We start from the raw sequence: 25,483 nt of genomic DNA, 5'->3' as shown, positions 1-25,483 counted from the left end.
GGACACGCCTGGCTTGTTTTTCAAAGAGTCCTCCATTCTTTCCTCAAGGTAATGTGCACCTACTTCTTGATTTTTAGATCCTCACACCCAGATCCATGAACATACACATGGACAAGCCTCTTCCAGTTCCTGACACCAACATGCTGCACAGCTCTGCCCTCTGGCACACATTTTCTTAGCCCACAGTAAACACAAAATCCTCGAGGTTGAAGGGCAAAGAAATTTCCTTGTTAGGAGACTTGATGAAACAGCTCTAGAATGGGAAGCCAGTACTTCAAATCCTGAATGGCAGCAAGGCTGGGAGACTGTAAAGGAGTGAGCTGAAAGTGTTCCTTAATGACTTACAACCTCCTCTATTACAAGGAAATGTCAAACCAATTTTGGTGTGTGTGTGGGGGAAATCTAAGGATAAATGGAAGGAGATGCAGTGCCATAGCTTTTGGCAACACAAGATTGTCTAAGAACTCTTACCTGCAGGCTAGATTTAGCTCTGAAAGTGATCCCCTGCTGATGGGAGCTGGTACAAATCTCCCAGAAACATCACAGATTCCAACTGTGGCTCTCTGAGGCCACTTATGGATCAGAGCACTGACCTGCAGGACCCTCCCAAAGACCTGGACACAAATTGGTCCCAGACACACCAGTAAGCAAAGAAAATTTGTCATACAGCATCAGCCTGTAACTACCTACAGACTTGCTTCCCCCCAAGCCCAACTAATAGTTCCATTCCAATAACTTCATGTCCTCCTGCCAGTTAAACCACACTAAGTGTAAAAGTATAAAGACTGCATGTCATCACAATTCCCCATATCAATATTATTATGTAACAGCATGAGCAGACATCTCACTTAATTCATCATATGAAGCTGGGTGGTCCTGTTCTCTAGGATGAGATGGAGATTTCAAATCTGTTTACCTCATTTGGGGGTATTACTTTGCGGATTTTCCTGCCTTTTATCCTCTAAAATGTGTTATTTTATTATTTTATTTTATATTATATTATTATTTCATTTTCTTTTATTTTCTATTTAATTATTTTTTAATTTTTAAAAAAATAGTCATTTTATTTCTTATTTTATTTATTTTATTTTTTTCAATTTATAATTTTTTTATTTTTTAATTTTATTCTTTCCTTATTAGTTTTTTAATTAATTTTAATTTTAATTTTTATTTGTGAAACAAAATAAAAAATATATAAAATAAATAATATAAAACAAAAAATAAAAATAAAATAAAAATAAAATAAATAAAAAAATCAAATCAAATAGTAAAAATAAATTAAATGGTATAAAATATAAAATAAAATTTAAAACCAAAATAAAATTAAAAAAAAAAAAAGAAAATAAAACAGAAACAAAATAGAAAATGTTAGATATAATCTAAAAAATTAATAAATAACAAAAAATAAATGAAAAATTTAAAAATTATTAGTTTTTTTAAAAATTAAATTAAATCTTTTAAATAATATTCATTTGTTTAATATTAAGTAATTGATTACATTGACATTAATAGAGTAATTATTACCTTTAAATAATTATTTCTCTAAATAGATACAATAAATTATTGAATAATTAAATTTCATTTTTTAAAGAAATAAATAATATTAATTTATTTAATTTTTAAAAAATAAAAATAAAATAAATTTGACACATTTAAAAAATAAATTTAAAAATAAAGTAAATAAAAAATAGACTAAATAATTTAAAATATTTTAAAAATTAGAATATAAAATATAAAATAAAATAAAAAAAATTAAAAAGAAATAAATGAAAAAGTTAAAAAATTAATATTAGAACAAATTAATTTTAAAAATTGAATTACATATTAAATAATATTTTTAGTTCAATAATATTTTAGTTCAGTAATATTTATCTGTTAAATAATAATTTATACATTGATATTAATGGATTATTTATTTATTATATATAAATATTTATTTAAATAAACAAATAATTGAATAATTAAGTTCTATAAATAAAATAAATCAATAAAATAATATTAAATTTTTTATTGAAAATAAAATAAAATAAAGTACAGAAACGAAATAAATATAAAATAAAAACTCTAAAATAAAATAAAATAAAATATAGTAAACAAAATAAAATATAATAAAATATAATGAAATTAAATAAAATTAATTTTAAAATAAAATAATAATAAAATAAAGTAAAATAATTTTTTTAAAATAACATAAATTTTAAAGGGGAAAAAAGGGGGGAAAAATCAACAAAGTAATACCCCAAATGAGGTATAGCAGAATTTAAATCTCCATCTGATCTTAGAGAATGGGACCACCCAGCTCCATATACTGCCCACAGCTGCACATTTCAGCAGGCTGATTCATCTTCCAGATAGACAGGAGTGACAGCAGCTGTGATCCATGTTCTCCTCCTGAGAGCTTCACAAAGCCCCCAACAATTACAGTAACCAGATCCACCACAGGGTGAGATGAATTTGTGAGTTTGCAGTTTTCCTTACTGGCATCTGCAGTAGTTCAGGAGGCTTTATCCTTGCTCTACATAATACATTAGTGTCTCAAAGTCCACTTTTCCTCTAGGAATGTGGAGGACATCAGCAAAGGTGACAATGTGGACGCCGTGGTCCTCAAATCCAGAGGGCAAGGTCAGCCAAGGCAGGAGAAACATGACAGGTGGATAAAGGGCACAGTGCATGGAGGAGAAGCCCCCACATCTGTAGGTTGCACGGTCTGAATAAAGATGCCTCACAATAGGCTGCCTTGAGAAATAAGGCTCAACAGGCTGGGGAGTAAAATGCTTTAAAAATTTAGAAAATTGAAAATTGGGACAGTAATTTTAACAGCCTTGGCTCTGCCCTGAGCATATAATGAGTATAAATTCCAAGTGGACAAAGGTGATAGGAGGAAAAATGAAGGGTATGCCATGAACTGCATTGGCTCTTATAAAAAGTGCAGATGCTGCAGTGGGCATCCACAGGACTGTGAGTCACTTTGTTCAAGCATCTTCCCAAAATGAGAGGACACCCAGAGGCCAGGAGCTCTGAAGCATCTGGAGGGATGCTTCTCTGGAGGGAATGCAGCCCCACCACAGCAGCATGGTGTCTCAACCATTGCATGTCTAATTTCTGGACAGAAATTAAATTCATAGAGCTAAAAATCAATAAATCAAAAACCAAAACCAAACCAAGATAAAAAAAAAAAAGGAAAAAAGTAACTAAAAAACAAAGTCCAAATGAAAAAAAACCATAGAGCTATACAAAATCAAAATGTTTTTCCCATGGGGTAGCTGAGCTGCTTACACCAAAACAACCACAGCACTTGTGAGGATAGCAGTTTGGAAGGGGGAAAAAACCTGAGTATTTGGGACAGTGAAGATTAAGTTTTCAAAGTAACAGAATAGCAAAGCTTGAAAACACAGTAAATTTTGCTGCTGAGCTGCACGTTTTTATTGGACTGTTGTTTTACCACCAATAAATAAATATTTCTAATTTCATTGACAGCACAAGAGCTGGCGGGCTTGCTTTGGCTCCCTTCACGCTTTACCGTCGTTGGTCAGAGGTGCTGCTGGCAGTACACTGCTCGCCCTTTGCTCAGCCGCGGCCAGGGCGGGGTGCCGCGCTGGCCCCTCGGGAGGGCGCGGAGACACCGCTCCTGCGGTGGCGGCAGCGCGGCGCCAGGTGGCGCTATCGCACCGCCGGCCGCCTGCACCTCTCCAGCGCATGGGAACAGGATCCCGGGCATCGCCCTGGCATCCCCAGCATCGCCGTGGCACCGAGCTGGCATTGCTCTGACACTGCCCTGGCATCACTCTGGCCCCACCCGCATTTGCCCTGGCATAGCCCACCACCACTGCAATGCCCAGCAGTGCCTAGCACCACCCGGCACCAGTGGGCATCAACACTGGCATGACCTCGTCAGCACCTGGCACTGCTGGTCGTTGCCCTGGCACTGACTTGGCAGCCCCTGGCACTGCCCTGACACCACTGTGGCACCATCCTGCATCACTGCAGCATTGCCCAGCATCGCCTGGTTCCAAGCCTGTACTGCCCTGGCATCACCCAGCAGTGGCCTTGCAAGACCCCAGTACTGCACAGCATTGCCCTGGCATCGCTCCTGCATTGCTCCAGCACCGACCAACAGCTTCCGGAAGACTCTGCAGGACGTATTCATTTCCCTAAGCATAATTAATACAAACGCAATTTATTAAATGCATACATTGCTTTCAATTTTTAATCCATTGAATTATTAAGGATGAGTACTTTATTAGGCTGTTTGTCTTCTCTGCTTCCCCCTTGGGCTGGGTCTCTCATATTTATCACCAGAGGGATGCAGCACAATTTCATTTCTGCGGAGAAATACTTGTCTGGGGACTGGTTCTGGGCTTATGCTGGGTAGGCAGGTTTTCAAGTAAAGTCAAAGTTTTCTTCTTCCAGGAGTATAGGTGGGGAACATGACACAAAAGCTTTGTTTTGGAAAGTTCAAACCCAGTTCATCACTCTGTTTTTAAAGCAATTCATTGGTCTGTGGTGCTTCATGTGACTTTTATCTCAGTGCATCCCATAAATCATGGAATTATTTTGATTAGAAAAGCCCTTTAAGATCATCAATTCCAAACGTTCAACTCAGCACTGCCAAGTCCACCATTAAATCATATTTCCAAGTGCCACACCTACAAGTCTTTTAAATACCTCCAGGGACGTTGACTCTATCACTTTCTTGGGCAGCCTATTCCAGTGGTCGAGAATGCTTTCTGTGAAGATTTTTTTTCCTAATAGCCAGTCTAAACATCTCTTGGTGCAACTGGAGGCCATTTCCTCTCACCCTGACACTTGTTACCTGAGAAGAGACTGACACATATCCCGCTCACTAAATCCTCCTTTCAGAGAGTTGTAGAGAGTGATAGGGTTCCCCCCCGAGCATCTTTTTCTCCAGGCTAAACACCCCAGCTCCCTCAGCTGCACTTGTAACACTTGTGCTCCAGACCCTTCACCAGCTCCACTGCTTTCTTCTGGACATGCTCCAGCACCTCTATCTGTGAATATCAATGAAGTGTGCAAAATGACTACTTTCTCCCTGAAAGCAAGTTGTTCTTGCTTTTCTAGTGCAGTCTCCGAAGTGGCTATAAAATATCTGTTTCTGGATTAGGGGAAAATCCACCAGATTACAAAATATTTTGGTGGGATACTTCTGTCAGCAGTGCTGGGTGATAGTAAACATGGGCAGACCCAGGTGCACAGAGCTCAGTGGGCTTCTGCTCTGTGAATTTCATCTGGCCTTCCCACACTTTAAGATGCACTCAAGAGAAATGAAAAAAAAAAAAAGAAAAAAATGATCGGGAATTAAAATGTTGATAAAAGCTGTTGATATATTTTGACAGATTCTCTGTCAAGTTGTTTCCTGTGTAAGTTCAGTATATTTTTTCAACAGCTTTATGAAATGTGATTGCTTAAAGCCACTTGGCCACAACTCTTTCTCTGAACAGAAAAATTACTGAAATACTTCTCAGGGTCATGGTGGAAATAATTTTTCATCAGGGGATTGAGGATTTCCATGCCAGAGCAGCCACAGAAGAAGTGTCATCCTGCAACCTCTTGTTCATACAAATACTAGATGATTTCCAGAGGGTCCCTTCCAACTAAACTATTCTTTACTGGCTGTCCCCTTCCCGTTGCTCTGTTCTGCAGCTTCAGGGTGGTGTCACTCATTCTCCATGCCTGTTAAAGTTTATGGGACCTGAATCATAAAGTGCTGCCCTTTCCCAAACTGAGTCCAAAAACCCTACAGCTAAGCAAGTGTTGGAGAGTTATTTCCCAGAAATGGTGTTAAAAACATCAGTGTGTTCAGGAGCCATCAAACAGCCACAGCAATGACCCTTCTGAGCTGGGCTGACCAAAAATGCCTGCAGAGGACAGCTGAGGTGTCTGTTCCAGCCCAAAGAGACTCACTGTGTAGGCCACTCTCTCACCTCAATAGGATAGGGCAAGCAAAGCAAAAAGGTCCAAACACCAAAACTGAGTTTCAAAGGAAAGGGAATCGACTCAGTTTTATATATTTATGAAGCACTAAATAACCAGCGCCAGCCTTGCTTACACAATATATATCTCCTTAAGGAAAGTTAAATGTGCTCACTAGCTTCTACAGATAGATCAGCAAAAATTTATCATTTCTTTTAAACACATAGTAGAACGGTCTTGGTATGTATATAATCAGTAACCCATAAAACCTTAAGGGGCACTTTTATCCCAGAGACTCATTTCTGTCCTTAATGATTTAGTAGTAAAATTATAGTAAGACTTGGGACACATGGGATTATGAAAAAAAATTTAAAACATTTTTAAATGCCTAATGACACAGTCTTTTGAAATATTTTGAGAAAGGAATGACAGAATCCTTTGAAGTGGCTTTCAATTAGGTTTTTAAATGAATTAGGATGTTATTTTTGCGTAACAGCTAGACCATCAATTCAGTTTCCAATTAAATACTGTGTGAAAACCTCATGTCACACATCACTGCTTGCAAATTTATTCGTTGCTGGATTTGACTGAAGTTACTTAGAGAGATGTTCTTTTCTCCTTCTCAGGGGCACAGCAACCTCCCTCTGGGAAAACAAAGGAAAGCTGCCATTGTGTTGTTCTGTGGAAGAACAGCAATTTCATTACTACAATAAACCAAATCAAAGAATTCTTTTGCAGTTCTGCCTAAGATTTCACTGAAATTTCTCTGACATAATCCCCCAAAGCCTGCCTCTCTTCTCTGGAGGCAGCCAGCAGTGCCTGGTGCCACATTATTCCTCAAAGGGTTAATGAAATTAATTTTTACTGGACCATTTTCAGTCATATAATACTTTGAGAAAAATATGAGCAGCTGTCACTATTTTGTCACAACTGCTAAGGAGCAGATAATGCCAAGTCCTACTGGCAGCATTATGGGGCAATGCATTTTTAACAATTACACAGTATTACAGGCATAACTATTTCTCTGAACATTGGGCCTGATAGCTCCTTTGTTTCTGTCTTTTCTTACCCTTTATTCCTCCATCTCTTTAAGTATTACCTCAATTTCTTCACCAAATTTAAATAAAAATCCCGCTGTATTTCTGGCTATAAAAAATAACCCTACCCTTTTCATTTTGTTCTCTCAGATTCCAAATGACATCAGCTCAAAGCAAAAAGTTATTGTACACTTGAACTTTTTTTCCCAAGGTAATCCTTAAGTATTCCCAGCATTTAGTGATGACCAGTTACATGAATAAGGTTAATAGTTCACTGGGACAAAAAGAACATCAAGTCCTTTCAGTCTACATAATTTGGTGATAGTAGTCACTAGAGACTCAACTGAGGCTGGTTTTTGAGCTGCTTAGTTAAAGAAATGTGTCTATCAGCCAAGCTGCTGTGGTTCTTTCCCCTGGACCCTCACTGTAAAACCTTGTGAGTCTCTCACCATCAGCATGAGTGCAGTGTGAGCAGGAGCATGGCACGGGTGAGGGACAAGGCACAACACAAGCCCTGCCCCTCCCTCTTGCAGCTCCCTGTTCAGGAGTAAATCACCACCTTAACATGGCATTGCAGAATTGCTCAACCTGACACACCAGCCTGCAACCTTCTCCAAAAGTAACTTGGTGAAATATTGCTAAGAATCTCACAGAAGCATTGGTAGCACACATTATTTCCCCTGTGCTGAGCAATGCACTGTAAACTCTGCCCTGTCTGTCTGTCTGAGGCACTCATGCCATCACAAGCCTGCAGGGTCTGGGGCACCAAAGATACAGCCATGGGTTTATGCTGCTGAACATTATACTGTCCACTTGCTCTGCCTTGACCATTCAGAAGAGCTTTGCATAAGGTTTCACATTTTTTTAACCTAATTCTTCTCCACATTATACTGAATATTATACTGTCCACTTGCTCTGCCTTGACCATTCAGAAGAGCTTTGCATAAGGTTTCACATTTTTTAACCTAATTCTTCCCCACATTAACCATATATAAAGAGTTTCAACAATCACTGTCTTTCATCCTTGAAGCCAAGGAATAAAACTGTGCTTTTGTTGTTTTGACCTAAAAGCAATAGAGTACAGATGGTTGTTAATATTTAACTGTACTCTTATCTTTTTCATGAGTTATATTTACCCATACTCTGTGGGGGTGAGAGATGAGGAATTGCAAACTGTCCTGTACTTTTTTTTAAACAACTGAGCTGGAAACACAACTCTTCTCAGTCCCTACCACTCAATATAGCCTAATATTGGAAGTGTGTAGTAGACACTGGTCTGGACACTCAAGCACCCAGAAACAAACCTTTGTCTTGGAGATGCTGTAGGCAAATATTGTCTCAAAAAACCCCCACTCAGCTAGAGCTTAGACTGTGATATAGAGCCTCCCAAAAAGTCTACATAGGTGTCATGCCTGGTGGCAGCTACTGCAATCTAAATCCTACCAACCTTACTCATACGTATTTTTCCTACCTCACAGGCTTCACAATTTTCCTTTTTTTTTTTTTTTTTAAATTTAATTTTAATATGAACATAAGCCAAGACTTAAAAGCTGTTGACTGGTTCTTAGCGTTTGATTTGCCACCTCTCCAAGGCTCTGATTCTCCAAGTATGCATGGCTAAAATTTTGTGATTCTCAGGCTGCATCAAAATGTCACAAGTTAGACAAAATACAGGCTATCAAAATGCCAATGATAAATGAAATAACGAGCAAACTCACTAGTGAGATGAAGAAATTTTATTACCAGAAAACATCATTACTGGGTTCCACTAAAATAAATGTTCAAATTAAGGCTTTTCTAAATACACAGCTAAAGAGCTTTCAGATCAACAGAAATGGGAAGGTGAAGTTTGCTGCTTGTTCTCATTTAGATTTGACAAAGATCTAGCAAACAGAGAAATTAGGCTCTTGTAAAGTCTATGAGAACAGCTGGCTGCACAGACCACTCAGGGGGAGGCTGAAGTGGGAGCTCCTACATTACTAGACACTGGAAAATCCACTTAAGAGAGAGATTTGTCCAGATGCCGTTACTAAGGAAAACACTTTTTTTTTTTTTTTAATACATCAGCCAACTCAGAAGCCACTTCCCATTAGCACTGGGCTTTCAGAACAACTTTTACTTTCTGGCTTTACAATAGTTAATTGCTCCAGAATTTTTCCCCTAGGTAGCTTCTCAGAAGTCCTTCTGCTGACCTGCATTTTAGAGGATGTTATTTTACTTTTCAGGGTAATGCAGTGACTTTGTTGGCACCCTGTGAAAGTCACAGAAATGCAGGTTCCAGCTGTACAAAATTCAATACATAAGTGAAATGACTGCTTAAATGTCTCTCTCATTATTTCTGACAGGATTCATCTTCCAGTAGAAATAGTGCAAGCACATGAATCTCCTTATTAACTACACTCCTGACAGCTTTTTGATTGAGGGTAACCTTTTCCTGTCATGATATGTACCCCTCACTTTGGTACGCCATTCTCACTAACTGGAGGGTGGTCACTTTCATCCTTATCATGAAAGGCCCTCTCCCCTCTTCCCACAAGCCTTTACCAACCCAGCTTCTTGTGTTTCTAAGAAGAAAACACCCTCTCTTTCCCTCATCTTCTGTGTGAATCACATATCAGAATTTGAAAAAAGTGGATTATTCAAAAGCATTAGCCCAGTGGTGTCAAAATAATCAAAATACTTTGGTGTTCCATTTGAAAGCATTTTCAGCTGGAAGGTTTATGACTTTTTATCTAAAGAAGACATTAAAAATATACAGAATTGTGCTAAATACACAAAATGAAAATAATGATTTGAAGTATCCTATGGTATTTCAATATGTAGTGGCAAGAAGTGGAAAAGGTGTGTTGATGTGGAAAATTCTTAATTAACATTTGAGTAAGTATCCTCTGTCTGCTTCCTCCTCAGCTCACTGTTGAAGACTTTAACATCCTCATATATTCTCTGCGCTGTAAATCCTCAGTTCTACATCAGGGAGTGTAATGTATGATCAACAGTTTCTTATTATAAATTGTGATGGGTACTATTGAGCTACTTACCAACAGGATACTTGCCTCTGACATGGAATGAATATTAATAAAGCTGTTAGTCCTCTGTCAAAAAAGCAAGTACCTTCTCAGTTTCAGTAACTGAGCACAGCAATTGCCATCAGCACACCTAAGTGTCAACTTCATTATTTCACCACCAGAGCAGTCACCTGAAAAAGTGATTTAACATATTTCTTAAACATTAAAATTATTTCATTTTCTTTTGAGGGAGCTTGCAAGCACCTTCTGTCTTTGTCAGGTGATGAAAAGATGTTCCAAACACCACTGAAAATCTGTGTTTTCCTCATTGGCTTTCCATGCTATAGCAAGGCTCCAACTAGTTTCACTGATCCGTGAAGACAGCAGTAGATGAAGGCCAAAAGTGAAAGATATTCCTACAGGACTGAGGGGCACACACCACATAATTCTGTTGATGTTGGTTTATTGCTTTTTTTCCTGTGTAAAATAATGGAACCTGTGGCTGGTGATCAGGATTGCTACCTGTTGCTGGTTTCTGTTAAAAAGCCTTTAACTACCTCTCTTCCAGCTTTGCAGCCCATGCTAAACTTTCTAGAAGAGACAAATTACACATCCCAGAGGTGCAACCAAGGGGATGGAGAACACCCTGGGGCTGTTGGAGCAGGCTGGCAAAGATGGGATGGAGATGTGGGAGGCTGAACTGCAGCTGTCAAAGAGGTATGAGACAGCTCATACCACTCCTGTCTCTTTTCAGTTGGATACTCCGCAGGAATCAGAGACAATTGCTGTAAGAAGTACTTTAATCTGGGAAAGCAGTTGAAGTGCTCTGGAAAAAAAATTAAGAAATGAAGGTAGGAAAGGTACTGAAAGAATCAGAGGATATGTGTCTTGCCATCTTGCATTTTAGGTGGTAGCTTGTTTTGTGTGCTCAAGGGATATAAATCTCTGCAAAATCAGAACGTGCAACTTGTTATTTAGATGTATGTATATCACATAAAAGTACTGCAAGATAAAAACAGCCTCTTAAATAGGTGATTTCTTAATATGGTTACATTAATTAATGGGTTGGTGATGTAGGGGGGTGGGGTTTTTTTGTTGTCTATCCTCACTGCTATTCTTTCTCTTTTCCTCATTTTCTGTGCTATACCTTTCTACTTTGCACCATTTCTGCTGTTTATTAGCTTGTGCAGTATAATGATTCAACTTGGTAATCCAGCAAGATGTTGTTGCATAATTCTGGTTTCACTGTCTTTCCATTTCATTCTATTTCATTCCATGAAAGATGATTAAATTACTAACAGTGCCAATGCAGAATAAAGCAACAGGAGAACATACCTGGAAGGAAGAACGACATGGGAGAAGCAGGACTTAGAAGTTTCCCAACTTCAGGCTGTGGAAAAAAACCCCTCAGGTTGCCTTATCTTTCTCCTTTAAATATGCCACAAGGATTGGGATTCCTGCATAAGAATTTCCATTGTTTCCCATGCCCTTTTCATCTGTTTCCAGGTAGTGCCAGCAGCTGTTATTATTTGTTTTGGCTGAACTGACATTAATAATCCTTTACCTTTAGTAGTAGATTATGGATCATTGGACCATAGAATCATAGAACCATAGAATGGTTTGGGTTGGGCCCTTAAAGGATTTTTAAAGCTCATCCAGTCCAATCCCCCTGCAAAGAACATGGACATCTTCCACTTGACCAGGTTGTTCAGAGCCCTGAGAATGTTCCCAGGGATGGGACACCAATCACATTTCTGGGCAACCTGTTCCAGTTTCACCAGCCTCATTAAAAAAAAAAAATTCTTGCTTATATGTCGTCTGAATCTACCCTCTTTTAGTTTAAAACTGCTCCCCCTTTCCTATCACAGAAAGCCCTGCTAAAAATCCTGTCCCTATTTTTCTTAAAGCCCCTTTCAAGTACAGAAAGGCCACAAAGTTTCCCTGGAGCCTTCTCTTCTCCAGCTGAACAATCCAACTCTCTCAGTCTTTCTTCAGAGGAGAGATATTCCACCCCTCTAATAATTTTTGCAGTTCTTCTCTGGACTCACTCCAACATGTCCACATCTTTCCTGTTCTGGGGATCCCAGAGCAGATGCAGCACTCCAGGTGTGATCCCACCAGAGCAGAGGGTGTGAATCACCTCCCTTGACCTGCTGGCCATGCTGCTTTTGATGCAGCCCAGGATGCAGTTGGCTTTAAGAGCTAACTTAATTTAGATGTGCCATTGACATACTTCAATTTTTAACTGTTTCTTGAACTTTGAGTAATGTGAAATGCAAAGTGTTTTTCATAATTCAATGCTTGAGAAGTCTTCAAAAATTATGTAATACTCTAACATCCCAGGGTACTAGGAAACAGCATTCCTAAATATGGAAACTAAGCTCACTAAGGCTAATAAATTCTTCACAAAAGAAAATATTACTTGTTGAGTTAAATCATGGGGGGAAGTATAGGCAATGTCTGATACAGAGACTGAGTGCAGAAGTTCCCATTTTAGAAATACATGTTTTTTTTCTTGTATCCTGGCTAGATTTTACTCTGGCTGCCTCCTGCACTGTATTAATATCTTTGCTTTATAGTTGTTCCTACAAAAATACTGTCATAGAGTTCAGCAGAGATAGGCCCAAGACTACCACAGAACACAGGGAACGCATAATTCACTTTCTCTCGCATCAATTACCTCTACAGTAAAAAAAAAAAAAAAGAAGAAACAAACCATCTAAAAACTTCGTGGGCAAAACTCTCATATATTTAGAAGCTGAGTTTTTATTGTTCCATAGCTTCTTTACTAAGGAAGATCAAACACAGATCTGTGTAGCTGATGTGTATTCCCCCTGTATACAAGTGATTTAATTTGCATAGTATGCACCTGCTGTAAATACCTGTTTTCAAGGAAAAGTTGGTAGAGGTTATTTTATCCTGGAGAGTGGATATGCAGGGTATTGAGCAAGTGCTGGCTTTATATTAAGTGGCATTTGAAAGACATTAGCTCTTTCTAGCATCCTTTTGCAATGATTACTACATAATTAATATTACTAGTTCTACCATTAAAAAAATAGCAAAAAAGCACCTCAAGCAGAAACAAGAAATTAATGTTTCCTATTTTTAATACTGAAAATGTTGTCCAAATTCTTGACATACTGCAGAAGAGCTTCATCATGCATTTTATATTAACCCTATTAAGTATTACAATGTGTCAGAGATACTGCCTGACTTTCTTATAAATATGCTGAGGTTATGGATGTTCCCAGTCATGCCCCCACCCTGCCTGCCCTTTTGCTCTGAAGCAGGTGATGTGCTATCCTTGATCCTTTCTGGCAAGAGAAAATTACTCCTTTTTGAAATTCTCTGAAAAAATGTAGTCACCTGAAATCCCTATATCTCTCTCATATTGCATTGGTTAGTTTGGAGGTAAGGACTTTGTATGTGTGGTTGGCTGGAGTTTTCTTAACAATTATTGTTAGAAAGATGTAACCATACACAGCAAGTCTTGAAAGCACACGGAAGACAAGGTTAGGACAGCATCAGCTGTGCACAGCAACACTGCAATAGCTGCATTTGTGAAATGAGGCAGTTTCTGCCTAATTCCAGTTACAACATATCACTGAAGTTCTAAATAAGGTTGTAATTCCTGAGACATGTATCCTAAGAGGTTAGTAGGTTTCATGCTCAGGTGGTAACTTTACTTCTGGACTTGATTTACTTCTGGACTTGATTTACTTCTGGACTTGATTATCAGCATCTAAAACACATTTTCCTGTAGCTATTCAGAGTATGCTTTAGAAAGCATGGATCCAGACTATTTCAAAGCGAGAACCCAGAACAAACCAACCTTTGGCAGTAGTCTGAGTGAAGTAGATTTAGAGCTTGTACCCAAGTATTTTCAGCTTCTTGTCTTTTACAAAGATTATATTGCACCAGTGGGTGAGTATGCAGAAGAACACATTGCCTCTGCATGTTGAAGGGAACTTCTCTTTAATCGCAACTGTGATTTCACAAGAACTCAAACACAGCAAATCACAGAACTCTTGGCAGCATCATGGGAATCTCAGGTGCTTCACATGGGGATCCTGAATAGTTGTTTCTCTTCTAGAGTTATTTTAGCTGCTTTAGTCTTTTCATTTAAAAATGGCATCAGTATATGATTATTTTTGAAGTTTTTCTGACTTAGGTGGGAGAACAATTAAGTCTACATGTGAACTGATGTTGAGCAGTAGTGTTGCCAAAATAAATGTATCTGCCGCTTTCCTATCACAAACACTAAGATGTTTGTATGGCTGAATGCTGAAATAAATCTAAAAAATATACATATTTAAATACCAAAAAATAACCAGTTGGTTATCATTCAACCAGATCAGCTTTCCAGTTTGGTTAACTGTAGTGATGTAACATCTGACATATTCAAAAGATATAATGTAGAAAATGCTATGAGAACTTGAACAAGTGACTGGAAGTGGCAAAGGAGAAATAACAAGCACTTAAGTTTCACATGCTGCTTCAAAACCTGGTTGTCATGCATTACACTAAGAATTTTTTTTTTGTAATTAAAGTGAAATTTGCTGATTTTACTTCTACTTTTTATAGCTTTTTTGTAGCTTTTTGCAATGGTAATACAAAAATAAAATCACTATTTTTTCCATGTTTGTAACAATATTTTAATGAAAAAAAAAGAGTGAGTGAAATGAATGCCTTGCTGATGCAGTAAGGGATAGCTTTTATTCCGGTATCCTCCTTGTCATGGCAGAGATCTTACCTCACTCCCTGATCCATGGCTCCTGGCCACATTGCTTTGCTTTCCCTCTGGCACTCATCAGAAAATTCTTCAAGTCAGTTCAGTTCATTAATCTAGCAGAGAAGAGAGTCTTTTTTCCTGATAGACTTGTTCTCTGGCAAGTTGACATACGATATAAGCTCACAGAGGAATCCAGAGAACACAGGAGTTTGTGCAAGGTAAACAGGATGTGCTGACAACTTCTGATTGGAAGCATGGAGAATGAAAAAACAGGCAAAAAGGATTGTCATCTCCCTCTCTTCTAGGTATATGAGCTTTTAGATCAGGTCATCTTGAGAGAATTTGTAATTCAGTCTCATTTCTCTTCTAACTTTATGCTCATCTAAATTAAAAGGCTCTTGTTTTGGACTACTCTGGCTTCTGTACAATAGCAAACTTCTATCAGTCTGGACAGTATTTTGGAAATACAAAATTAGTTCAGACTTCAGTTGTTTTGAAGTAGGGATCAAAGTAAAACTCAGGGAATACAAAACAGTACCATATTCTTCACTTAAGCTTTTATATTACTGTCCTAGAGGATATGACTTGATTAATTCACAGCTATTCGCAGGTATTCACAAACCCCACTTACAAACTGACAGTATACACAAATGTTTTTGAGAAGATGGCTTTATTTCCTTTTCCTTGGAAATACTGTCTTATCTTGTGCTCACAGTAACATCAGGGAAGAAAACTAGATTCTGTTTCCCCCAGGACGCTGTGCTGTTTTTAATCGTCTTTGGAGCTGCAAAACAAATTGTCGTATTATTGCTTTGTAAACTTCCATCTGTCATCCATATTGTAGTTTATTACTTTATCACTGATATCAAAGGTCACAGTGAAGATAGCTACTTCTATTAACAGTTACTAGTATAACTAACACTATTAAGTGACTAAACAATAAAGCAGGAGGTATATTTGGAGTGGAAGTTAACTGTGAAACTTTCCTATGTTTTCTGTGACTTTTGTGGAGTTTTTTCTGTACTATTTTTTGCAAGTAAAGTTATTTGTTCCATTTTCCCTGCTACCAATTTCAAAGCAGACAGTTTGTATGAATGAAATCACATTGTTTCATGTGTAAGAATAAATTAAAGAATAGTCATAATATTCAAAGAAAGTATTCAGAATCCTTCCTTGTTCCGCATGAAGTCCTAAGGCTACTGACATTAATCACAAATTTTGGCCACAGAGCCTATTGCCAAAAATTCTCATTGTTCAACCTATATTTTCTACATGCCTTGCTGTTGCATGTTGCTGCTTTATATTTGTCATGCTTGCTTTTTATTCCTAGATAATCTAAAAGTATCATTAACATAAAGTCAGCAAGTTTGCTCCTAATGCTTCTTTTATAGCTCTAACATGTGCTGTCAACGGGAAATGAATTTCAGCAACTTATGTAATATAATGGATTCTTTCAAAAGGACCACCACAAAGTAACATTTTCCTGACATGTGAGTTAAAAAAAATTAAATCTCTTTCCTCTGGAAAATGGGTAATTTACATGAGTAGGCAAGGTTTTGTGTACAGTTGGTATGTCAGTATCAATTTCATGTCCTACAATGCTATCGAGTGCACTTATTTTTTTGTTAATGTTTATTACCCACTTCAGTATTCATTCATGACATTACTGAATTAAAAGACAGCTTATCAATCAACTCTAAAAGATGTTGTGGCATTGCTCAACATCCTGACTTAAACACTTGTAAAAATCCTAATTTAATCAATTCTTTTTTCAGATGATTGTCCAGTGAGAGAGAAGTGAATGAAATGCATCTTTGGTGCAATTTAGTACAGATCATGCATTAAGTCTTCCTCAGCAACAGAATCCAACAGATGAAATTAAAAGGTACAAATGCATTAATTGAAACAATGATATCGTAATGTTGTCACAGAAGTTCGAGTTTCATTCAAAAGTGAATAGTACAGTTAAGTGAGTTCAGGAAAGAACATTTAGAAAATCCACAAGGCCTCACTCACCATTTGAATTTTTCTTAAGTATTTTGGAATGATAATTACACATATAGTACTGCAACTTCACAGTGTGGTGAACTGGTTACATACAGCTTCATGCTTCAGTGGCTGGAATGTTTCTGGTACATCACATCTCATTTTAAAATAGCTGTCTTGCAGCATGCTCAGCAGCACAGATACAGCACAGACATCTAAGTTTTGTCAGTTCCTTGTGCATTAGTTCACTTTTGGAGTCACCTTTTCAGATGGCATCCCATGTCATCAATCTTGACATTCATCCATCATTTGTGGACTCATTAAGACATTAATTTTCAACACTATGTTCCTGCTAGCTTGTTTCTAAACCTGGAATGAGTTTGCAAGCATTTTGGGAACTGAGTATCACTAGTTAGCACAGGGGAGAAAAGCTTTCTGATGTATTCAGAATGGGTTTGCGTTTTGAAATAAGTGGTTTGAGTGTTGTTTGGTTGCATTTAAATTTCCATTCTGTTGGTTCTTTGTGTTTATGTAACTACATATTGTGCCTTTAAGCACCCCTCTGGCAATAAAAACCAAATTTATTTTATATTTTGAACGTTAGCTTTGGTACTATCATTTTGTTATGTCAAGATACAGTATTAGAATATAGTAAATTACAATGAGTCATATTAGTTTGGTTTTTTTTACATACATCTGTGAAATTTTTTTATAACTTATTATTTTTTAATATGTATGCTCACATAAATATAGGCACAATATAATTTTTAGCTTGCCCACTGTTTTCCAGCTCAGCAGTGTTCCACTGTCTCCTTCTTACCTAGCAGATTGCTGCAGCTTTCTGAGCTGTTCTCAGGCAGACCATCCTGCCATTACCTGGTCTAAATTAGTAAACTTATTTTAGCCATCTGATTTTAATTGTGGAGCTGGTTACCTCATCAGGCTTTTAGTCCTACATTTTTAAAGCTTTCTCACAGTTATTTACTTGCAAATAAAATAAAGGCTTTACATCCTTTCCACCAGACCTGTCACTGTCTGAAATACTTTTATCAGCGTCCCTTCTGTAAAGCTATGGGGAGCATACAGAAAGTTCAGCAATGTAAACCTTCCAATAAAGAGTTGTGTTGTCTAGTTTCTGTTCAGCTGAAATGACTCTCCAGCATGTGTTGTACGTGGAACTTGCTCACATGGTGAATCCATAGACTCTAATATCTCTATTCTTGCTCTTCTTAAGAACTTGTTTTTTCTGGACATGCACCCAGAAAATTGTGGAACAAGAAAATAACAGTCATTTACTAAGCTTACATAACTTCCTCAGCATGCTGAAACTTAGGTTTCTAAAGTGGACCCATTAACTTATATTCAGGGCCATCACCTTCAGTTGTAACTGGTTTTTTTATACGATCATGCGATCCTGTTTTTAAAAAGGTGAGTCAATAGAGCAAGTTATTCTGAATAAATGTATTCTGGGTAAACTTACATTACTTTTCACATTCCCATCCCAAAACAAGATAATTTCTAAATTAAAAGGAGTTTGGTGCTTACACATGTATAGCAAAGAACTGCACTTGGCTTGCTGCTAGGAAGGAACTTTACCAAGCTTGAGTAGTTGGCAGACATAATTGAGTGCAGCAAAGACAAACTATAAGTTTGGTACCTTGGATAGAATAAACCCCTGCAGTAGGTACAGGATCTGACAGGTTGTGTACCAGCCCTGCAGAAAATTTGGGCTTTTCCTGGGTAATGAGCTGAACATTACTGCAATACAAGTTGGGCTTTATTAACGAGAGCAGATTGAGAGAAGAAATTATTTCTCTCTACTCAACACTTAGGAGTCAGTATTGTATTCCACTTTGGCATTTCCCAGTAAAAGAGAGGTCATAAAACATATGAGTCCAGAGAAGACCCCCTAAGATGGTATAGGCTGCAACATATACTAGGAATAGGCTGAGAGACATGGGGTTTTTTACGCTGGAGAAGAGTTGGGGAAAAGGGAGCAGGAGGAGAATCTAATTGCTGTCTTCCACATGGGGGCATATGGATAAGATGAAGCCAGATTTTCACAAATACACAGAGTAAAATTACAAGAGGCTGCTAATATTTCCATGGCAACAAAGACAATTCCAGCTGCATATAAGGGAAGGATCTTTTCCGCTGGTCAAGCACTTAGGGTTGACTTTTGAAATACAACAGAACAGAACACTGTGCAGCAGCTTTGTAGACATTGAAGTTAGAGAGATAATTTAAGCAAAAGTTGGACAACTGAGGACATGCAGCAGTCCCTTACAGCCTGAGTTATTTAATGATTCTAATTAATATACAAGCAAGTTACATACAACGTATGTATTTTAAACTTGGTTTCTTCTCTCAAGAGAATGTTGAAAAATTTGCAAATACATAATTGTCTTTCTTTTAAACACTATTCTGAAGCTGTAAAGTGGATTAGTAGAGCCACATGCAGAACTGTGGTGAAAAATGACAGTCAGTAAGTCAGAAAAAACAATTATTGATGTCTCAATTTTATAAAATGGAAGTTGGAACACAGAGGAGATGACCAACACAAGAACAGTCACAGAAATTTCTGAAAGTGTCTTTACTGAAGAAAATGCTGCAGGTCTTTTGTCATTTAGTCATTTGTGTATACCTGTGGTGGGTGGCTGGCTGAGTTTTGCACATGCTGGCCAAAAATTGCCTCTTGCTTAACAGGCAGTGTGTGTGAGAGTGCTTCAGGGGCACAGGAAGGTAATGGCTTGGGGTATTTAGCTAATAAGTGAAGGTAGTGTTGTGGAGGAAGACACGCTCATGGGCTGTACTGAAGAGTGTCTTGAGCTAATACTGGACATAATGGACACATATCCTGTGGTGGAAATGACAGGGAACTGATCCACAAGCCCTTGTGCTTCCTTCCTCCTGTGTGATAGGAGAAACGGATGTGACCTTTGGGATTTAGCTTAATGGCATGCATTAGGTATTTGGTAGTTCAGACTCACCCTGCTCTACTCTAGCAATATCATATTGTGCAGGCTTTGGGACAAAAGGTTTTGTCTTTTTAGCAGTAAGATTTGGTCTTCTTCCAGATGTAGTCATTGAATCTGCATAGAAGTGCAAGAAGACTTTCAATGGAGAAGTTAAAGTTGCTTGTACCCTGGACTTCTCATCGAGGTTTTTCATTAACAATTTTAAACTTAATTTTGGGGTTACTTTTAATTCTTTGTGACGATTTCTTTCTTTAATTGAAAACAGTTTATAGGTGGCAGTTAGGTCTCCAGAGCATCGCTGGCTCCCCTATTCCTTGTGCACCACCTACTGGATTCTTTTTAATATCCTGGCAAAGATTTATGCTTTCTCAGGTCCATGAAATACAGGATTTGCTTGTTTCCAAAAAGAAAACTCAAAACCCCATTACTTTATCTGGTGAAATAATATGTCTTAATTCATCACAAATATGGTTTAACTCATGCCTTTCTGTTCAACATCCAGTTGTGTTTAATAACATCATAAAGTGACCTCACTCTAACATATGGCATCAATAATCAATTAATGGCATTCTAGTTGGTGCAAAATATCTGAGGAAAACAGATATTTAATCAATAATTAAAAATAGGAGTTGTTATATGGTCTGTTTCCTGCAGAGAAGTAAAAATTTGGGTTAAAATGAAATTTTAAAGACAATCTCATATTACTTCTAAAAAGAATTAGAAACACCATTTGGTCCAAAATTATCTCAGGTAATGTTTAAATGAGATCAAGCTATGACCCGAGAGTATGTAGAAGCTCAGATGATAAGGCACTAATGTGTTTGTCTGAAACACCAACAACTGCACAGCCATGGAGCCAGACAACGTGGTTTGTTCCAAGAACAAGATTTGATTGGAGAAGAGTACCATGTGGAGGTAGGGCAGGGACAAACATCCTTGTTCTAGACCCTGGAGGCACAACAAACAAAAGACAGCATCAGTGAAGAAACATGCATGAACTGTCAACCGAGGGCCAATCCAGAAGGAGGATACGAGACTACCCAAGTCCCCTGTAGCCCTCCAACCCATTTCCAGACAGGTCTGAAAGAACAGACTGCAAATGATAACTAATTTCCACAGAAAGTAAGAAACCTGTCCTCAGGGCAGGCAAAACTGATTTGTAAAAAGGTAGCCCAGGCACATCCCCCCAGGACTCTGCACATCCCATTGGCTGGGCAGATGATCTCTCTCTTTCTCTGCCCCTCTTTAATTCATCTCTTCCTTGTTCTCTTCCCTCTGACCCTTCCCCGTTATCCAAAACTCACTGCTAGCTAACAGAGTATGTCAGGGACAAACATACCAATTTCCATGCCAAGTGTGTAATTTACTAATAAAATTGTGGGCCGTCTGACTTTTGTTACTCCTTTCAACCATGAGCATTTACAAATCTTGGGTGCTTCCTTCCCCTCTGACATCACAGAGCAGAAAGAAAAGAAACTGAGAAGAGCAGAATGAGACACAGCTCAGCATAAAAGCCATTGTCAAGTGCTGTTTATGTGGATGATGAGAATGAGAATGACAAGCAAAGACTGCACACAAGACAAAATGCTACAATGCTGCTTTAAGGCAGACAAGATTTACTTAAATAAAAGAAGATTACATCCTTAAAGGATGCCTGTGTCATGGCAATTAGCTACAGCAGGATCCCAAAATTAACATACAACATCACTTCATACTGGTGACAGTGCCTAAGAACAGAGATGGAATTTCAAATAATGGGAAATGTTTTATACCTATTTTTTAATATGCAGACATGTCTATCTATTGATATGTTATACATATAAAGATATAATAAATTTTAATCTTTTATTAAAAATTATATTTACACTTTTCATGTTTTATACTCCATCTGATCCAGTGACATCAACATATGAAACCTACACTCTCTGAATAAATGTCAATGTGTAACTACAAGAATTTTTTCCACTAAGAAACTTGTAAGAAATGTTCCTTTAAAGAGTTTGCTTTGTAGTAAAAGTTCAAATTAGTAGCACTAAAATAGAATAAACCCACCAAAATACTACTGAAAGGAAACACTTTAATAAATAATTTAATTTAGCTAGGGAAATCAACAAAATTTGTTGCCTGAATTATTTTAAGGTAAAGAACTTTAATTTCTATCAAAAATTAGCAGACATGCACATGAGTTGAGACTCAATTTAAGGCATTTTAACAGGAACTATTATCAGTTAAGAAACACAACAAATCAATGTTTTTGTAACACTACAGGCAATGACAGATGTTAATAGTATTGGAAAGAAGGCAAAGTTGTTTTGTGATGGACACAGCCAGAAGCCCTCTACACTTAAAAAACCAAAGTCAGCACCACCAACAAAACCAAAACCGGTTCCAATGACCTGTCTATGGCTGACCAGGATGAAGAGCTGCTAGTAGGAAACATGCATATATTTAATGTGATTCCCTCCAGGCAGCCTATCCAACCCCTAGTGCCTGGATCCCTATTTTCCCCTGCTGCTGGAATCTGGACATGCAAGTCTATGAAGATCACAGCTATACTTCCATCTGCTGGTACTGTCCCGCATTGTCATTCCCTTCCCACCTAAAGCAGACCGGCACACACTGGATCCCTTGAGTAACTGGGATTAGATGTGCAGCCAGCTGAGTAACTATCCCGTGGATTCTACCATGTCCTGTGTAGGGACACACACCATCAGATCTTGTAGCTTCCCCAGCAGCTGTTCCAGGCTGCCTGGTCCCTTTGGTATGTGCTTCCAGCTGTCTCAGAGACACAGATATATCTGGCCCAGTCTTACGAATGCTTTGGTAACTGATGCTAAAGCCCCTGCTTGCTGTTTAGGTTCAGCTTGGTACTTGCTGGCAGCCAAATGGCGCTAGACATGGCCTCACTTGGCCCAGTTGCTGGTACCACAGGTTCCTGTCACCCACTATCTCCACTCTAGTTGCTGGCACCACAGGAAACACTGGCTATTGTGACCATGGTCTGACTCCAGCTGGTAGCAATTAGACCTCCATAAGCCCATATGTACACAGAACAGAGAATCGCCTCAGTCAAGAAAATAGTTAGAAATTAAACTTAGCGCAGCTGGAACTTAGGAGGTCCAGGGCATCACCAAATAACTACACAGAACAGGGACGAGCCACTTATTCCTGTCTTTTCTTGTGCTTGCTCCTCCCCAGACCACCTACATCCCTGCCTTTGGTTCTTTCCATACATGTTCACTATTGCTGTGGAAAAGAGATGACTGAGAGTGGATCTAATAAACACTTATGAATAGGTACGTGAACTTTCAGTGGCTAGTCTACATTATTAATAAATCGGTGCAGTGAGTTAAATGGAAAGCCGAGTAAATGAAAAAAAGGCGAACTAGAAGACCAGGTTAAGTCCCCTGAAGACTTAGATGTGGCAGAGGTAGCCTTTATTTGCCTCCACACCTTTCCTCTGTGCAGTCCTGGCTGTGGTAGAACAGCTGACAGAACCAGGAAAGATCAGCTTACACATGACATATGGACACGAGAGCAGGAGTACGTAGTTATTGCAAGAGTAGCTACAAAGACTGAAAACTAGCCCAAATAATTGTATTCCTGGAATAAAGAGAACACATGATAGCAGAAGAGGTTTATTTTTCATTTTAAAGTCATGATGTGTAAGTGGTAGGTACCAGTGAGTGGGCATTTCTAGTGGTCCTACAGGAAAATAATTAAAAAGTCCTTAACTCTTTTAAAAATACAGATCTCAATGTCTTGTATTCTCATAGAGCAGAAGAGTACTATCTTCCCCTATCTTAAAGGCTTTTTGAATGGCAAAGAAAAATACTAATTTTTCTTACAGGTTCCGCTTCACTATGTTTTTTACACTTTCAATAACCACACATGCTAAGAGCTAAAAGGAGTATAGGAGGGGACAGTACACAGTCTCTATGCAGGAATAAAAGCTATCTCAGAACACAGCTGTATTAGATTTCACTTAAAAGGCAGTTCTAAAGAAGGTTGTCTACTGTGTGAGAACAAGGAATACCATTTCCAGTTTGAGAACAACTGGAAAAGAGACTGGGTAACTGTAAGCTGTCTAGTTTTGTTTCCTTGAAGTTGCTAATCACTGGATTCACAAATTGTCAATTGACTGCTACAATTCTTGAGCAGCACTGTGACTTGTTTTTTTATTGTCACATTAATTATGCTATTATGACATTCTAAGTTAAATTAAATACTTCAGTCTTCTGTTTCTTGAAAAAAATCATGGTATTTTTGCTACTGGAAAGCTGAGCAATATTGTTATTTATAAACAAAACATCCACATTTGCTTTTGAATGCACCATCGTTAAAACAATGTTCTGTGAAGCAAATTACTTTCTTTACAAGTAAAAAATATTTTCAACACCACTTAGAGAAGGTGAGAGAAGGAACTCAGCTTTTTGCACTGAGGATCGATCTACCTTAAGAACTAGTTAAGAACAAATTGTTTCATCCCTGACAGATCTTATTTGGTGGATCACCATTATCAGGGCTATTCAAGCATCACATTAGAATTCTCAAAATATTAATGGTCAGCTTTAGTCATTATTCAAACTAGGAAAATAAACAATAAAGAAGAAATAGATTCTGCTCAGAACCAGACAGCTGGATGTTCAGAGAGCATTTTTATGTAATTTATAAATTCATCAGCAATTAAATTAACATCTAAACTGTAAAACAACTGTTGCTTACAAAGTTTATCAGCAAATACCATTTACTTCAATAAAGCCCAGAACGGACATAGTAACACATTTATTGATCACTTTACCAACTAAAAATACAATTTTATACAGTCAGTAATCAGCAGTAACGTACTTTGTGAGAAACTATGCTTTAAAGAAATGGTGTTAAAAACATGGATTTCACTATAACTTTTCAAGCCAAGCTTTTACAGTGCTAATCAAAACAACTGCTGCACGTGTACTTTTCTTCTAAAACATCAACAATAATGTTGCAGACAAAGTAGCTTTTCCATTGTTAATGTGGGTATAGAATTTAACAAGACAACTTCAAAACACTTAAAACATCCATAACATTGTCATTACTTTAACATTCACACAGATAAAGTGATACATTTAATACTTTCTAGCATTAATAAACAGTGTAAAAATATATTGCATATATATATATATAAATTTGTTTCCTTTTCCTGAAAAAACTTAGTACAAACTAGTAGTATATGATTCCCCCTTCAAGTTTCTTTTACTTATTTTAAAGATTGAAGAGTAGTAGTTTTAAATTAACAGAAACAAAAACATGGAAATAGAGAATCACTGTTGGGCTCCCCCATAACCTCTTGTCATGGTTACTAAGCGTATTAACCTCTTGGTAACGGTGGTTCTATTTTTGCTAGCACCAGCTAGAATTTTGGCACTGGCTGCAGTGGGGATAAGATTTTGCCTAGTGTGCTTTGCACTGGATGGTGCCTGGCCCGCTTCATCAAGTGGTTAAAGATCTTAGCTTAGGACATTTTTATCTACTACAGTGAAGATTTAGAAATGTTATGCTCAAGTTGTTCATTTGCAATAATGAAAACAAGATTCAGTGCTAAATTAGTGACAAAAAAGTAAACTTGTAAGGTTAAATTATCATGTAAAATTTTTACCATGTTGAAAATTTCACAGTGAACACAGTAGGCTAGTACAGTTGCATGTTAATGTTTGCAATGTCTGCAATTATAAATATTGCAGGTAATTATTAGCACATGGCAGCTTCCTGGTTGATGAAAGACAAATGAAAATAAGAACAACAACTAGTAAGCTTCACTAAAGGTTTTTATCA

General features: G+C 37.7%; 1 protein-coding gene across 5 annotated transcripts in view; it reads right to left on the bottom strand.

Annotated features, from left to right (window-relative positions):
- Positions 1–15,358: 15,358 nt before the first annotated feature.
- Positions 15,359–25,483, bottom strand: part of TPPP (tubulin polymerization promoting protein) — a 72,892-nt gene continuing 62,767 nt past the window's right edge. For 2 of the 5 annotated variants that reach the window (XR_014849924.1, XM_085051770.1), the window contains 2 exons: positions 19,682–19,783; positions 15,359–15,489 (listed from right to left, as the gene is read on the bottom strand). Coding sequence is in view for 4 of the 5 variants with exons in the window: in XM_085051770.1 (XP_084907896.1) it covers positions 15,404–15,489; positions 19,682–19,783 (188 nt within the window). In the remaining variant the exon portion in view is untranslated. Of the gene's footprint in view, positions 15,490–19,681; positions 19,784–20,448; positions 20,618–25,483 lie in introns of those variants that run through there. The other 3 variants (XM_085051771.1, XM_085051772.1, XM_085051773.1) reach the window with 3 other exon arrangements.

Source organism: Lichenostomus cassidix, chromosome 2, assembly GCF_008360975.1.
Source record: "Lichenostomus cassidix isolate B80296 chromosome 2, HeHo_3.0, whole genome shotgun sequence".
NCBI lineage: Eukaryota > Metazoa > Chordata > Aves > Passeriformes > Meliphagidae > Lichenostomus > Lichenostomus cassidix.
The sequence above is the reverse complement of the archived record's forward strand: the minus strand, read 5'-3'. Positions and strand labels throughout refer to the sequence as shown.